This window comes from Phascolarctos cinereus, unplaced genomic scaffold, assembly GCF_003287225.1.
Source record: "Phascolarctos cinereus isolate Bilbo 61053 unplaced genomic scaffold, phaCin_HiC Scaffold_5;HRSCAF=322, whole genome shotgun sequence".
Taxonomy (NCBI): domain Eukaryota; kingdom Metazoa; phylum Chordata; class Mammalia; order Diprotodontia; family Phascolarctidae; genus Phascolarctos; species Phascolarctos cinereus.
In genome coordinates this window covers 81,432,261-81,448,878 of record NW_027555958.1, presented here as the reverse complement: position 1 = coordinate 81,448,878, position 16,618 = coordinate 81,432,261, and the positions used below count along the sequence as shown (strand labels likewise).

At 36.1% G+C, this 16,618-nt stretch overlaps 1 protein-coding gene across 5 annotated transcripts in view; it reads left to right on the top strand.

The window, feature by feature from the left end:
- Positions 1 to 16,618, top strand: part of SMOC2 (SPARC related modular calcium binding 2) — a 255,093-nt gene that overhangs the window by 93,048 nt on the left and 145,427 nt on the right. For all 5 annotated transcript variants that reach the window (XM_020972073.2, XM_020972071.2, XM_020972072.2 and 2 more), the window contains exons 3-4: positions 2,268 to 2,374; positions 3,333 to 3,432. In XM_020972073.2, coding sequence (XP_020827732.1) covers positions 2,268 to 2,374; positions 3,333 to 3,432 — 207 coding nt within the window. The remainder of the gene's footprint in view (positions 1 to 2,267; positions 2,375 to 3,332; positions 3,433 to 16,618) is intronic.

Sequence of the window (16,618 nt, the reverse complement as noted above, 5' to 3'; positions counted from 1 at the left end):
TTCCATTAAATTGATAGCTACAGGTTTGGGGAGTATTAGATCAGCTGCACATATGAAGTTTTTAATAGACATAGCGGTCCAGGCCAGGAATAAAGCCAGCGAGTCTTTTGGAAAATTCATCATTTTTTTGGCATTTTCCATGATAATTCAAATATTAGAGATAATTTATAACTCTATCTGTACCATAGTAGAGTCCTTGCACACTGCAACTTATATCACTTTTCCTTTTAGACAGTCAAACCACAGGTTTTACAAAAAAAAAAAATGAAGACAGAAGTCCACCAAAGCAGTGATTTATCCTCAGTTAAAAACACAGGCTACATTAAAACCACATGTTGCTAAGTGATGGATAGCCAAGGCCAGTATTCAGAATAAAACTTAAAGCACTGAAACTTGGATAAAGGAGATGTTCTTAAATGCTCAGGTCTGCAGTACACAGCAGAGCACATTAACCAAGGTGGGTCTATCAAAGGATAGTGTCAGAAACAGCCATCTTGAAGAAATGTTAAAGGCAGAAACTCTCTCTGTTTAGTACAGCCACTGCTACAGGGCAGCTGCCCAGAATTTCTTAGCAGAAGTACAATGGATCTCCTTATCTTACACAGTTGATTTAACAGTACTCAACGGTTAAAAAGGCCCCAGAGGAGAGAGACTACCTTTGAAGAGTATCTTCTGCACTTGAGAAAGCCTTTTAAGCTCTCCTAAAGCAGCTGGTGATGGCTTGAGCAAAGTGGGGAACCAATTATTTTTAAATTATAAAATTTAACTGAACTATATTTTATGACCCAAAGCAAGTAAAATATATTCTTGAGGTGCTAATCCTAGGACTCAAAGGCCCTGGGAGAAAGCACTAAGAAGCATTTTATTCTCAGAAAAATGTTTTCCTGGCCCTGAATCCCTTGGAATATTGGTATAGTAATGTTAAAACTTTACTTAATTTTATCAGAGGCCTGAAAGTGGCATTGGTAAGTAATATAATTTTATAATCTTAATATATTTGAGAGCAGTTCAACATTGACATTATTAAGATAAGAAAAACTTACCTTGAATTTTCTCTCATTTATTCTAAGCAACTAAGTCCACCTATCTACATAAATTTGCACATACTGTGCACATATGTTACTGATTAGAAAGTAAGTTCCTTGAGGGCATGAACTGTGTTTTTTATATATATTGGAGGAAAAATATTCTCTGTGCTTAGCATAGTGCTTGGCAAATTGTAAGCATTTAAGAAATTCTTATTGATTTATTGGTGTAGATCCTTGGGTATTAATTTTATGATCTCTCCGTACACTAATTAAATTTTCCCATAGTATTATATGCTTTGACTGAATACATTTGCATTAATTCATTGAGGACAGATGAGCAATTTTCCTAAGCGAACAAAAATAGTTCAATGTAGAGATTATACTATGGTAGAAATATTTTTAATTCTTCAGGCATCTTTAAGGCCATCTCAGAGACACTTACTAGCTCTGTGACCCTGGGCAAGTCACTTAACACTATTTACATCAATTCCTCATCTATAAAATGAACTAATGGAGGATGGTAAAAGCAATAGTTTAAGTTTGTTAAAGAAATTTGAGGGAGTACTTAGAATGCTTCCTAGTTATCACATGCTTTTCTTCTACATAACTCCTTGAAGTTGGAAGAAAAAAAATTTCATTTTCTCTTTTATACCACCTGAAACTAAATCATGAGCAATTTCCATAGTCTTATGCATAGCCTGAGTTCCTACTTATGGGCCCCATGGGTACATCTGTTTCTCTAGGACATCTCTTGGTTTCTTCTACCTGTTCATATTTCCCTTTCAGCTTCTGGAATGAACCCAGGACTGTTTTCTTTTTGACCTTCCATCTGGTTGGAAGAGCTCATTTGGATGTAGGTTTTTAGTCGACAGATAGGCTATCATTTGAGGCAACCTTGTAACTTCCACCTTTTGTTAATAAGGTCTTTATCAATTTGTCACCAGAATTATAGTCCAGATTGCACGGTTGCCATTGCATTTTTCTTTTTCCTAAATTTTCCATGAATCAAGTGATTTCTTATGTTATGTAGTGTTATAAAGAGTAAACAGTGTCATAAATGTTTCAAATACAGAGTAAATTGCCTTGTTTTTCTTTTAATGGATGAAAAAGTAGATACTTCATGGGAGAATTTTATAGAGAAAAAATGTTTTTTTTCATTAAGTCTAACATGTCTATGCAGTTTGTATGCTAATTTCTATATATTTTTTTAACCTGATGTTACCATTTTCTTTTCTGTAGATGTATCAAGATGTGTGGCAGAAAGGAAGTATACCCAGGAACAAGCCCGGAAGGAATTTCAACAAGTTTTCATTCCAGAATGCAATGATGATGGCACATACAGCCAGGTTACAAGCTTTTTTTGAGTTCTGCATCTGAGCAAGTAGGAGAAGAAGCTGATGAAGAAGGGAGGTAGAAGGTAGTCCAGAAACAGATGAATGTAGTACAGTGAAGAAATTAGCCATTCATGGTTTGGTTTTTGTTGTTGTTCAGTCATTTTCTTAGATAACTATGGGAGAATTCATTTGCATACACAATTGTGCTTGTATACATCTATTATTAAGTGGTACAAGGAAGATTTATTGCAGTAGAGTTTATATCTCATGTTGATGATGAATATGATATAGGCTAATTTCCATATTGATGATTCTTACACTAGGACATGACAGTTCTTACCCTGTGACCTTTCAGAAGGGTGGGAATCTTTTTTTTAAACCCTAGTTTGTCCCTTAGAGTCACAGAATGACAGTAACATTGTATTAAATTATCTAACCTAATGTCTAAAATATCCAGAGGATTTCAGAGATTTGGAGAGTTTAAATGACTTGTGTACTTTTTGAAAATTATAAAACTATTGAAGGAGGGTGAGGGAGAATGGTAGAGAAGTAATTCTACGGTCATTTAAAGCATATGATGCTTTGTAGATGGAGTATTTGTAAACACAGAACCAATATCAGGGCTTGTATAACAGAAAAACAAAAGGGCATTTGGATTTTAGTCCAAGCTCACTCACCTGCTCTGTATTCTGAGGCAAATCACTTCACTTTTTGGACTACAGATCCCTATTTATTAAAAAAGGAATGGTTGGATTAGATAACCTGAAAGTTCTCTTTCAGCTTAAATATTTTGTGAATAGAATCATTGAGCCACTTTTCTTTTATTGTTTTAGTTACCAACACATCAAAGACACTGTGGGTATCATTCTGGATAAACAATTTTAAGATGTTTTCAAAACTACATGTGCTAGAATAAATATGGAACATCTCTCTATGCTGAACCTCCATACATTGTGTGATTTCCTGACAGGTACAATGTCACAGTTACACGGGATATTGTTGGTGTGTTACTCCCAATGGACGGCCAATCAGTGGCACTGCAGTAGCTCACAAAACACCCCGGTGCCCAGGTAGGTTTAATAAGCTGGTCACACATACATAGCTGCCCTGTTATAGTCTACGGGTCAAAGGGAAGAAATTCAATAGTCTATGGGTTTTTTTTCTTCTTTTGGTAAGGCAGTGAATGATCAAGAGATTGAGTCTAGATGTAGTTGTAAAGATGATGAGTTCTAATCACTGACTGGAAAAGGTCTAAAAGTCATACTTTCTTCCCTCTTCTTGCTGCCATGTAAGCTTCTCAAGGGAAGGGGCTGTTTTCAGTTTCTCTCTTTGCATTCTCATTCTCTGGTACTGTGCAGTGCATGCTGTGAGCACTGACAAATGCTGGAAAGTGATTATCTCTTTCTTGAGGGTGGAGAGTGGGAAGACCATTTCAGTCAGGAGACAACTTAAAAAATTTTCTGAAAGAAGCCACCAGCAAAGCAAAATTGTGATGGGTTATGATGTCAGGACTGTTTTTTTCTCAATGTATCACAAAGATCATAGTCACTAGGGAAAATGACCGGATATTACTTTTGGACAAAACAGTTACATGTTCTGGTTTTCTGCACAATTATTTGCTAAGGAAAAGTGGCTAGTCCTACATCACTCTGTTTCCAGACATTTTATTTGTGCTATTTTATTATCCATATAAAATAGGCTTGATGCACTAAAGGTAATAATGTTGGCAGAAGAATAATCCATAAACTGGTCTGTTTTCTGTTACCATTTTATAGCAAATGCTATAAAAGATTCAGATCTTTTTCATTTTTAAAAGGTTTTGCTATCCAATTGCAGACTACTTTTCAGGGCTTGTCTTATCAGATCTGTTAAAACTTTGCATGATCATCAAAATCAGTCAATAGGGAATTTTGAGATGGGTATATTGTCCATTTTAAGAAGACTAATCAAGTTAAAAGTATGTTTACCGATTATCATATATCATGATGCATATTAGCATTTTGGAACTCAGAATATTTCCTCTTCAGAGTAGATCTTTTATTATTACACATTCAGTTTACAACTGATAGCTATTGAAAGCTTCTAAAAATTGTTAAATGTAGAATGATGAAATGCATATCTATTATGCTCTTAACAGATCTGAAATATTTGGTTAACTATTTAATATTATGGAACATCTACTACAGAGTATCAATGGTTTTCTTTTCTTTTTTTTATTCTTTTCTTTTCTTATTATTTGGTTAGGCAATGGAGTTAAGTGACTTGCCCAGGGTCACACAGCTAGTAAGTGTTATGTGTCTGAGGCCGGATTTGAACTCAGGACCTCCTAAATCCAGGACTGGTGCTCTATCCACTGAGCCACCTAGATGCCCCGGTTTTCTTTTCTTTTTTAATTTTTGAGTACAATTATCCAGATTCTGAATATATCTTACTTGTAAAATAGACTTTTGTAATTTTAAATTTAAAATGAGTTACATAATAATTTAATATTTAAAATATATGATACAATTGACAAAATAATGTGAATTTAAAATTAATTGCATAACACAATATAATATTTTAATATTTAAAATAAAAATTTGAATAATTTATTCCTGCTCTAAAAATTTGCTGAAGCTTTACACACTATCATGATTTTAGAAAGTGCTAATTAAGTTTATTAATTAAGTAAATTAAATATGAGCTGTCTGTATATATTCTCAGGGAAACGTAAGATACCAGATTACACAGAATAGGCTTAGAAGAAAGAAATTTCTAAATTCTAATTTTTACATCAAATTAATTTCCTTCCTCTTTATAGTTTAGCTGCATTAGTCTTTTCATAACTAATTTTCTAACCAACATTTTGATGTGATGAAAAGCACTGGGCTTTTCCTTCACAAATTTCTTCCAATTTTTGATGATGATTGGGCAAAAAGGTTACTGTAAGAAGTATTTGAAGGGCTATTGACATGTCCTTACAAATGTATACAAATAATAAAAATACACTGGCAAATAGTCATATGGACGGGAAAATGGCAACATAGAAGGTGGACTGAGTAGGAAATGAGGTAGTGTGTGAAAAATAAGGCAAAATATGCTCCTGCTTCAAAGATATTTGGCCAGGGATATGGCAGAGAACATTCTAATTAATTCAGAAGAAAAATATTTTGAATTTGTTTTTAAAAAGAAAAATTAGGTAGAACCTCATCACATTTATGACATTGTTTCCAAAGCCTTTTAGCCTCCCTCCAAATGTTTGTTTCTTATTATGTAGACACATCCTTAATCACGGTTTAGAAGCATTTCTTTATACCTGGTTGTTACTATTAATTTGTTCCACAAACCTCACAGAATATTTCTGTGAATTTTTTTACCTCCAGATGTCATTCATGTTTTAGTTTGGAGGGGGGAAAAAGCATTAGTGATGGAGCAGGTGCATATACAAAGGCTTCTTTTGGAAGCCGCATATAAATGTGGCAAGATGTCAAGGGGCTGTTAAATTTTAAAGCATAGGAAAAGAGTAGGAAGGATCTGCACACATTAAGAATATACTTCCACTTTTTATGGATGTAAAATGGCTCTCTTCCCTTGCCAGTATAGTGGAAAAAATGCCTCCCATAGTGCCTGGCACATATTTGGAGTTTAATAAGTGCTTGTGGATGGTTTTTTTTTTGCTTGTTTTTGTTTTGTTTTGACTTGATTTTTTTGAGGGGATTCTAAAGAACTGGGTTTGAATCATGGTGCTACCATCTACTGACTGTGTGACCTTGGAGAGGTTATTCAATCTCACTTGGCCTGGTTCCTCATCCGTAAAATGAGGACACTGGACTAGATGATCTTCAAGTCTCCTTCTAGCTCTAAATCTTATAATCTTAGTTTCATGTGACCCAATATAGATAATTCAGAACAATTAGAATATCGTTCTGTTTCAACCAAACAGTAAATATTTATTAATCACTTACAAATTGCCAGGCACTGTGCTAAGTGCTGGGAATACAAAAAAGAGGTTTATAAGATATAGAATATCTGTTTATAAGATATCTTTGTTAGTACTAGGAGGAATATTTTGCCAAGGGTTCAACTGGAAAAACCAAGAATTTCAGCTAGAATGCTGTCAAAATGAACCAGTCCCTCCTCTGAAGGAGTTCACATTCTTAGGGGATAGTACTGAAAAAAGTAGAAGACTATAAGTACCTGAATATGTATGTAGAAAATATATACAGAAACCCTCAACATACACACACAGTAATGTGGGGTAGGAGGGCACTAGCAGTTAGGGGAAGGGTGGGAAAGAATACACGTAGATTTTGAGTTGAATTTTGAAGGAAACAAGGGATTCTAAGTGGGGAAACTGAGGAAGGAGTGCATTCCAGGTTGGAAGGACAAGCAGTCAGTACTATCATATTCTGTTCAGATGTCAAGGAGAAATAGAGCTGAAAAAAAGCTATGATATTTGGCAAGTGGGAAATTTTTGGTGACCCAGGAAGAGTCCCAGAACCCCAGAATTTGAGAGTTAGATAGGACCTTAGTGGTCATCTAGCCTAATCTATATGTGGAAAATAAATCCTCACTTTAATATACTAGCAACTGGTCATCAGATCTTTAAGGAGTTGGAGAATCTAATACCTCCAAAAGCAATCTCTTCTACTTTTGAACAATTCTCATTGCTAGGCAGTTTTCCCCCTACATCAAATCTAAACTTAGCTCTTGGAAACTTGTACCTATTATTCAAGGCCCTGCCTCTGGCCCTAGGCACAGCAGTCCATTTCTTAATGATGCCTATTCCAAGATGGTTCCAGCACCAGAATACTCAGCAACTCCACCATCTAGATCTTGTCTCAATCTCCAGCCAAGGGACACTTTGACCTGCAACAGGAACTCTACGCAGCCTCACAGAATCTTAGAACTGGAAGGATCTATACCTGATTGAGAATCTTCTTCACATCATCCTTAGAAAGACGTTTTCCAATCTTCATTTGAAGACCTTCATCGGAGTGCCCATCAGCTTCTGAGTCAGCTCACTTTACTTTTGGATAGCTCTAATTATCTGGAAGTTTTTCCTTACAGTATTCCTAAATCTACTTCTAGATAACCATTGCTCTTAATGAACTATTATCCTGATTGCTCTTAATTTTGCCCACAGGGCCAATCAGAAAAACTCATATCCCTGTTCCATATGCCATCCTGTCCCATGTTAGGTGAAGCACATTAGTTTTCTTCAAAGTTTTACCTCCATTATGTTAAATACTGTTAGGTTCTTTGACCAATCCTTATATGCCACCATTCAGTTTATCCATTTCTTTCCTGAGAGCAGTACAGTACTGCAGATGAGGCCTGACCCAGGAACTATTACCTTCCCTGTTCTCCTGGGCATGAAGCCTCTCTTAATGAAGACCATTCTCAGCATTTTCAGTTGGTATAAAACTACTTGTTAACTTCCCCTCCTCAAGAAGGGAAGGAAGCAAACATTTATTTAGTACCTACTATATACCAAGCACCATGCTAAGCATTTTATAAATATCTCACTTAAGGTGCTATTATCATCCCTATTTTATAGATAAGGAAACTGAGGCAAACAGTAGTTTAATGACTCCAAGAGTCACACAGCTAATAACTGTCTGAGGCCAGATTTGAACTCAGGGCTTCCTCTCTCCAGACCAAGCAATCAGTGCATTGTGCCATCAGCTTCCTAGATGGGTAAATGCTATGTCAACCTGCTGACTCATTTGAGTGTGCAGTTCATTAAAGCCCCCAGATCTTTTGGGGAAGAATTGTGGTCCAGCCATGGCTGGCTTATCTTTTGCTTATGAAACTGATTTTTTGAAAATGAGTATACTAGCAGTAGCCCATGACCTGACCATCCCACAGCTAAGTTATCAATCACAAGCCTTGATTTTCAATTACTACTCTTTCATGTATGCACCTTCCTTCCTGGAATGAAGACCTTTCTCTGAACAAAAACATAGTAAGAGTTGATTTGTTCTGTATTTATCTGTGATCTGTTATCATTTTCCCATTTTCCCATTATCGAATCATAGATTAAGAATTGGAATGGATCTCAAAGATAATTGAGTCCAGCATTTTCCCTACACAGTAAGATTATGCTTTTTTTCTTTTTCTTTATCCTACCATAGCTACAGTTCAATCCCGTCTCCTTTTGGGGGCAAGTCTCAGCACATTCTGGGCTTTAGCCTTCTTGACCCTATTTTCAAACAACTAACATTTTTGTTTATGTGACACCCCTTTTTTCTTACTTTAAAAAAGCACACTTTTGTCTGTGCTCCTTTAACATTTGAACTCATCAGACATCTCTCTGGGCAGTAACAATTATTTCTTTTAATGCCTTGGCCTTTGTAGTTGAAATTACTTAAGGCTATATTATCAGAACAGTTTTTTTCTTCAAGAACCTCCCATCCATCTCAGTCCAGTTTCTTCTTTAGAGTCTCAGACCTAGGGATGCTAATACTTATCTTTTTTCTGAACTTTCTGGCATCTACTGTCCTGAAGCTTATGTTAGGCTACTGCATCCGGCATTCCACTCCTTATCTATAATGAACTCTAAGATGATGTGGCCACTTTTTTCCTCAAGGTCTTCACTTTGTTTGGTCTTCACTTAACAGTTAAGTGGTAGCATCTTATAATAGGTAGAGTGCTGGATTTGAATCCTGTCTCTGTCATTAACTACTTGTATGATTTTAGGCATATTATTTAACATCTCTGCATCTCAGTTTCCTCACTTAAAAAAGGAGGTACTTGGACACTAATAATGATATTGGCTAGCATTTATAATTTATAATGCACTTTAAGGTTTGCAAAGTGCTTTTCATATCTCATTTGATCCTCACGACAGTCTGGTGAAGTAGGGTCATTATTATCTCCATTTTATACATGAAAAAACTTAAAACTGAGATTAGTTTAATGACTTTTTCCAAGGATCACACAGCTAGTAAATGTCTGAGACAGGATTTGAACTCAGATCTTACTGACTGCAAGTCCAATGCTATGCTACCAGTGATTGCTTAGGTCCCTAACTAAATTTCTGATCCTGTGATACCTTTTGTTGTTTAGACACAAACATTTTTTTCATGTTGCTAATTCTACTTTTTGAAAGATGAAATTGTCAACAATGACAACAACAAAAACAAAGTTGAAGATTTATCAGATGCTCTGCTTTTGCATGAGGCTTTCAGCCTGAGTCCATTTAATTGATGTTATTCATCACAGTTCTGGCCTGATTCTGTGCAGTTTTGCCATCTATGTCAAGAACCCAATATCCATTCTTCCACCTGACCAGGTGCTCTGCAGTGTGCTTGCACAAAGATATTACTTCTAGTTTTTTCCCCTCTTTTTACTACAACTTGAATATTGTCTATCATGCTTCACCCTTTAGATTAATGGATTTGTTTTATAAATGGTATACTTTTAGACATATAGTACCCCTCCACTGGCTCTTTCATCAATCTTTTGGAAAAGTTAGAACATTTTCTGTTTCCTTATTTCAATCATGATCTTCATAATTAAGGTCCATTGATATCTGTTGTCATAGTTATCTCCTTGCATTAAAATATCATACTCATTTTGTTTATCATATATACCGCAATGTTACTAGGGGGAAGAGTTATCAAACAGAATCCAGATGACCCCCTAATAGGAATATACAGAGGTATTCTATATCTATATATCTGTGTGTATGTGTGTGTGTGTGTGTGTGTGTGTGTGTGTGTGTGTGTGAAAGAGAGAGAGAGAGAGAGAGAGAGAGAGAGAGAGAGAGAGAGAGAGAGAGGAGAGAAATGATAGAGAATAAAAATACTAAATTACCCACAGTTCTCCACTTTTTATAGGGAGGAAGGCACTGGATTTCTGAAGGTAGGTAGGACACAGGAAAAGGGGCCATGAAAGGAGGCATCTAGGTGTCTCAGTGGTTAGAGCACTAGTTCTGGAATCAAGATGACCTGAATTCAAATCTAGCCTTAGTCATTTACTAGCTGTGTGACCCTTGGCAAGTCATTTAACCTCTGTTTGCCTTAATCCACTGGAGGAGGAAATGGCAAACCACTTTAGTATCTTTGCCAAGAAAACTCCACAGACAGTATTGGCATACTGTGGTCCACAGGGTCATGAAGAGGTGGACACAACTGAACAACAACAATTATCCATGAAAATGACTATCTGGTTACCCTGACATAGTGTTTTTTGGCTGGCTGGGGAGTGGTATGCTATGGTGAAAAGAGCATGATTTGAAGTTGGGAGACTTGAATTTCATTTCCAGTTTTACCTCTGACAGTCTTTGTGATGTCATATGAATAACTTTATGTCTTTCGGGCTCATGTTCTTCAGCTTCAAAATGAGGGGCTAGACTAGAGATTTACAATCTACCTTTCAGTTCCATGATTTTAAGATTACTTCATAGTTTTGCCATATGGGATATGCATATCATTTTCCCCTTGAACTAGCAGGTAAAAATATGTTTCAGATGCTAAGAGGACAGGATCTAGGAATTACCTAATCCAATATAGATGCCTAATATTAAATGCTTATCTTTAACATGATTCTATTAGATAAAATGAGTCTCTTAAAAAAAATCAAATCAGTCTGATGGATTTCCAAGCTAATGTTTTGCTTCAGATAACAACCACTAAATAATCTTTCTTTAGCTTTCCTTTAGCCTCTGATTCTCACAGTCTGGAGATCAAATTGTAAGAAAAGGAGTTAGCATAGCACTCTTGAGGAAGAAAGATCAGTGAATGGAAGTGTTGACATCATCTTCCAATCTCCTTGATGGCTCTCCTCTGTCCTGTGGCAAAGAACAAAAGATGGATTTGCTAAAAGAGCAGAAGTCACCTTATTCATTGCAGGGATAGCATACTGTTTAAATGTCAGCCAGTGGATAGAATTCTGGGCTTAATGTTACAAAAATATAGAATGTGGGTGGGAAGGGACATCAGAGGTAATCCAGGAAGTACCTATATGAGAATTCCTTCCATAGCAAACCTTGCAGTGTTTAAAATGTGCCTTTGTTAAAAACAAAATAAAACAAAACAAAAAAACTTAGAGTGATGGAGATGGAAAGATGAGAGAGATGGATAAACAGCATTTGTCTCCTGAGCCAGGCAATTCTACTTTTTAAAAATGGAATCATGATTCCTTTTGGATAGGAAATTCTCAGTGAGGAAACTCTCTCTACCAAGGCAGTTCTGAAATTTCTAGTCTTACAGAGTAGCCTGGGATGGGGGGAGGGTGGGGATTGACATTTTTAGGAACTTGCTCAGGGTGACTAGGTCAATACTTGTCAGAGTCAGTCCTTGAAATCAGGTCTTCCTGACTTTGAGAATGGTTATCTATTCACTACACCTCAGGACCTCTTGTTTTATTGGATGATCGTTAAATTATTAGGAATGTTTTTCTTACGGTAAAACTAAATATGTCTCTTTGCTAGCCTTGGAGCCAGGAAGCCCAGAATACAAATCTGGTCTTAGGCACTTGTTAGCTGTGTGACCTAGGGCATGTCAGTTAACCTGTGTCTGCCCCTGTTTCCTCACCTATTAAATGAGGATAATAATAGCATCTACCTCCTTGGGTTGTTGTGAAGATAAAATTAAATCATATTTGTAAAATACTTTGCAAACCTTAAAGCATATAAATGCTAGTTGTTGTTGTTATTTTTATTATTATTACTTCTACCCCCTGGTTTTGATTCTGGTCTCCAGGACTAAGCTGAATAGATCTAATCCCTCTTCCATATGACAATCTTTCAAATAATTGAGGAGAATTTTTACTAGTTTTTCCTCCACCCCCACCTCAGTCTTCTCTTCTTTGGGCTAACTATCCTGGTTTCTTCAAACTATTCTAGTTTGGAATAGTTCAAACTATTTCCAAGTTGGATTTAAATGCTGTCCCATATACCTCCTGTATGATCATTTCAGACTCATTTAATCTCTTAGAACCTCAGTTTCCTGTTCTACAAAAAAAGATATAATTATATTTGGCTGGTATAAAGAACATGCTTTGTAAATTTTTAAGATTTAATAGTAATATAATGTAAAAATGATTGATTTGTAATGAAGGACATTGGAGCCCTGTAGCAGAGAATGCACAGCAACAGAAGAAGTTTGAGAGCTGGTCTGCAATCCTAGAATCAGAACTTGATAGATTGTAAAAATAATAAAGTTTTGTTTTGGGTTTTTTTGTAAGTGTGCGATGATTTGTTAGAATGACCAAAGCATCTATGATATATTTCTTTCATTTTTAGGAAATCAGTTTGACCTTGACCCTTACCTTTCCTCCCTTCCTTACTCCCATCAACAATGAGAACAGGCTGAAAGGCCTTTAAGTAGGCATGCTTGAAGAGCTTTTGGACATTCTTTTTGGGATCAAAGAGACATTTGTCAAGGGTTATCAGTGTATGTTTTGTGAGTGTGTTGGGCCAATAAACTGCCATTGCCTGCCTACTGAAGCTTATCTATAGAAGCTTCTAATTGGTCTCCTTTCCTAAATCTCTCTTTACTTCAATTCATTCTACATTCAGCTACCGAAGTGATTTTCCTAAAAGGTAGGTCTGACTACCATCACTATCAAGCCTTCATTTAAAAAATATGTATTTTATTTTTTCCCAATTGTATGTTAAGGCAATTTTTAACATTATTTTTTAAGTTTTGAGTTCCAAATTCTATCCCTCCCTTCCTTCCCCCTCTCTGAGACAGTAAGCAGTCATATAGAGGTTATACATGTACTGTCATATAAACCATTTCCATATTAGTCAAGCATTTACTTGGTCTCTGCTTTCAAAGAGTTCTTATTTTAATGAAGGAGACAGATCACCCACCACGTTCAATGAACTCCAGTGTCTTTCTGTTTCTGTTTCATACACTTCTGTGTATATGTGTGTATGTATATAGGGTAGCCAGGTGGTGCAATGGATAGGGTGCTAGGGCCCAAGTCAGTAAGACTTATCTTCCTGAGATCAAATCTGGCCTCAGACACTTATTAGCTAGCTGTGTGACTTTAGGCAAATCACTTAACCCTGTTTGCCTGAGTTTCCTCATCTGTAAAATGAGTTGGAGAAGGAAATGGCAAACCACTCCAGTATCTTTGTCAGGAAAACCCCAAATGGGGTCATAAAGAGTCGGACATGACCGAAATGACCAAATAACAACAAAAAATAGTGTATATATACATAGGTACACATATACATATATATACATGTATATAACATATTTTATATATACATTATATAGTATGCTGCATGTGGACATGTAGGTGGCACAGTGGATAGAGCACTGGGCTTGGATTCAGGAAGACTCATCTTCATGAGTTCAAATCTAGTCTCAGACACTTACTAGCTGTGTGACCCTGGGCAAGTCCCTTAACCCTATTTGCCTCGGTTCCTTATCTGTAAAATGAGTTGGAGAAGGAAATAGCAAAACCACTCCAGTATCTTTGCCAAGAAAACCCCAAAGTAGGGTCATGAAGAATGAGACATGACTGAAACAATTGAATAACAACAAAATTACATGTTATACCTATTGTGCCTGTGTATATACAATATGAGTTTATACAATATGTGTACATATATAGCACATATGAATATGTACACATTCATATACTTATTTTTTATTTTTAGGTGCAAACATGTATACATGTGTCTCTATGTGTATACCTATACATAGATTCATGATGTATATACTTATTTATGTTTATGCATACAGTTATATATACACTGATACATACATATACATGTGTATATGTATGTATGTGCACTTATACCTAGTTATTTATATGTGTGTTTATGTGTATTAGCACTAGAGACTGGATAATTGAACAGCTGGGTAATTTATCTACTACCTCCACTCCCTGACTCATAAACTTTACCTGTCCAGATGGTGTGGTGTTCAAGGATTCTTTACTTAAGCCTAGAACAAACCAGTCTCAAGGAATTATAATGGTGAAATGCAGTCCTAATGCTTCTTCCATCCAACTGGAGCCTTTTGCCCTAGCAAAAGAATCAATATCAATATCCCTCTATTTGTACACAGTTGATTTATATTCCTTAATCATGTTTTCCATTAGATAACATATTTACAGCTAGAAGGGACCGTAGAGTACCAATCTCTCATTTCATAGATGAGGAACTGAGCCCCAGACAAGCTAAGTAACTTGTCTGGTGACACATAGATAGCGGCAAATGGCGTATTTGGGGCATAAACCCAAGCCTTCTGTCTTCAGATCCGCTGCTCTTTGCACTGTATCAAGTGATTTGTCTACATTTAAGCAAAAATGCAGGGAAAATAAGCTTTTGAAAAAAAGAAAGACCTTTTCTAAGGGAAGATAGATAGCCTGCTCTCTATTACTTGGGAATGGCTTCATTTTTTTAATCTCATCTCTCTTCTGTAACTATGTTCTGTGGCCAAGATCTTACTTCTGGCCTAAAGACAAACTTTAGTTTAAGATATTGTAAACTGAACCTTTTTGGAAGATTTTTAATAGTTTATAATTTAAGGAATCTTATTGTTTAGCTCAGCAGTAATCATGTTTTTAAGGAAATCTAATGATACCAATTCATAGAAAAAGGGAGTAGAAACTCACTGTAAAAACCATAATTAATTAGAGAGTATTTTAGTACTTAAAAAAAAAATTGAACACAAGGCTTTATTGAACACAGTTTACAGGTAATACATTTCTTGTGCAAGGAGGAAAAAAAGCTTCATAACTGCTATTTCAATATATCACAGAGTGCCTCAAGTACTTAAAATTTCTATTTTCAAAGTGTAGGTGATATCTTTTTTTTTTGCTACTGTTTGTATTTTATATCTTTTCAAATGCTATAACATCTTGAAAAAAATGATCCAAAACTGATTTTAACTGTCTGTTGGTCATTTCAAACTCAATATTTTCAAAACAGAGCAAACTGTTTTTCTCCTGAAATTATTCCCTCATCTTAACTTTCCTATTCCTGTTGAGGGCACCACCATCTTTCCAGCTGCCCAGCTGTCATCCTTGATGTCACCCTCAACTCCTAACTTTCACTCATTCTACATATCTAATCAGTTCCCAAATCTTGCCATTTCTTTCTCTACCACATCTTCAGCGTATGTGCTGATCTCTCCACTCATCACCTCTTACCTAGATTATTGCAGAAACTTACTTACTATTCTCCCTGACTTAAGTCAAGACTCACTTCAACATTTTCTCCACTCAGCTACCTAAAATGGGCTTCTGACCATAACAACTACTCTGCTAAATTACTTCCATTGGCTGCCTATTACCTCCAGGTTCAAATATAGATCTTTGTTTCTTCACAACTTGTCCTCTTTCCACCTTTCCAGTCTTGTTATGCTCTATTTCCTTCCATGACCCCTAAGGTCTGGTTGCTGTTCTTCATGCATGACACTTCTCATCTGCGTGCCTCAGCACTGGCTACTCCTAATACTTGGAATTTCTGTCTCTCTCTCTCTCTCTCTCTCTCTCTCTCTCTCTCTCTCTCTCTCTCCTCCTTCTGCCCCTTCACTTCCTCCTCCTCCTCCTCCTCCTCCTCCTCCTCCTCCTCCTCCTCCTCCTCCTCCTCCTTCTTCTTCTTCTTCTTCTTCTTCTTCTTCTTCTTCTTCTTCTTCTTCTTCTTCTTCTTCCTGTACTTAAAAAAAAAACAAATTAAAAGACTTTGACATAGGCCTGTTTGCAAACGGATGGTCTAGATTGTGTTTGCCCAGAATTTTCATTAGGCATAGTGACACAGAATGCTATACTTGCAATCAGAAAGATATGAATTCAATTCCTGCCACAGACACTCAGTAGCTGTATGATTCTATGCAAATGACTTAACCTCTCTGACACTCAATTTCTTCATCTGTAAAATGGGGGTAAGTGGAATAAGTAGAATGCTGGGCCTATAGTCAGGAAGCCAGGTATCTATGTGTGTGTGTGTATATACATATATATATATACACACACATATATATATATACATATATATATATATAATTTTTAATGTTTCCCTGAATGTTATTTCCTTAACTCTAAAGCTTCAGTTTATAAGAAATGACAACATTTAAAATAACACATTTCTACCCCAAATTATAGCTTTTTTTCATAGTACTTGGAATTTAAAGGGACCTTAGCCAACGTCTAATCCAACCCCTCCATTTTCCTAAAGAGAAAACTGAGATTCAGACAACAAAACCATAACTAGATTTCCAGGTGAAGTGAGAAAAGTTTCACCAAAATATACTCAATAGGCAATAGCTGGTCTGTATTCAGGTGTGTTGAGGGTATAGGAAAGGA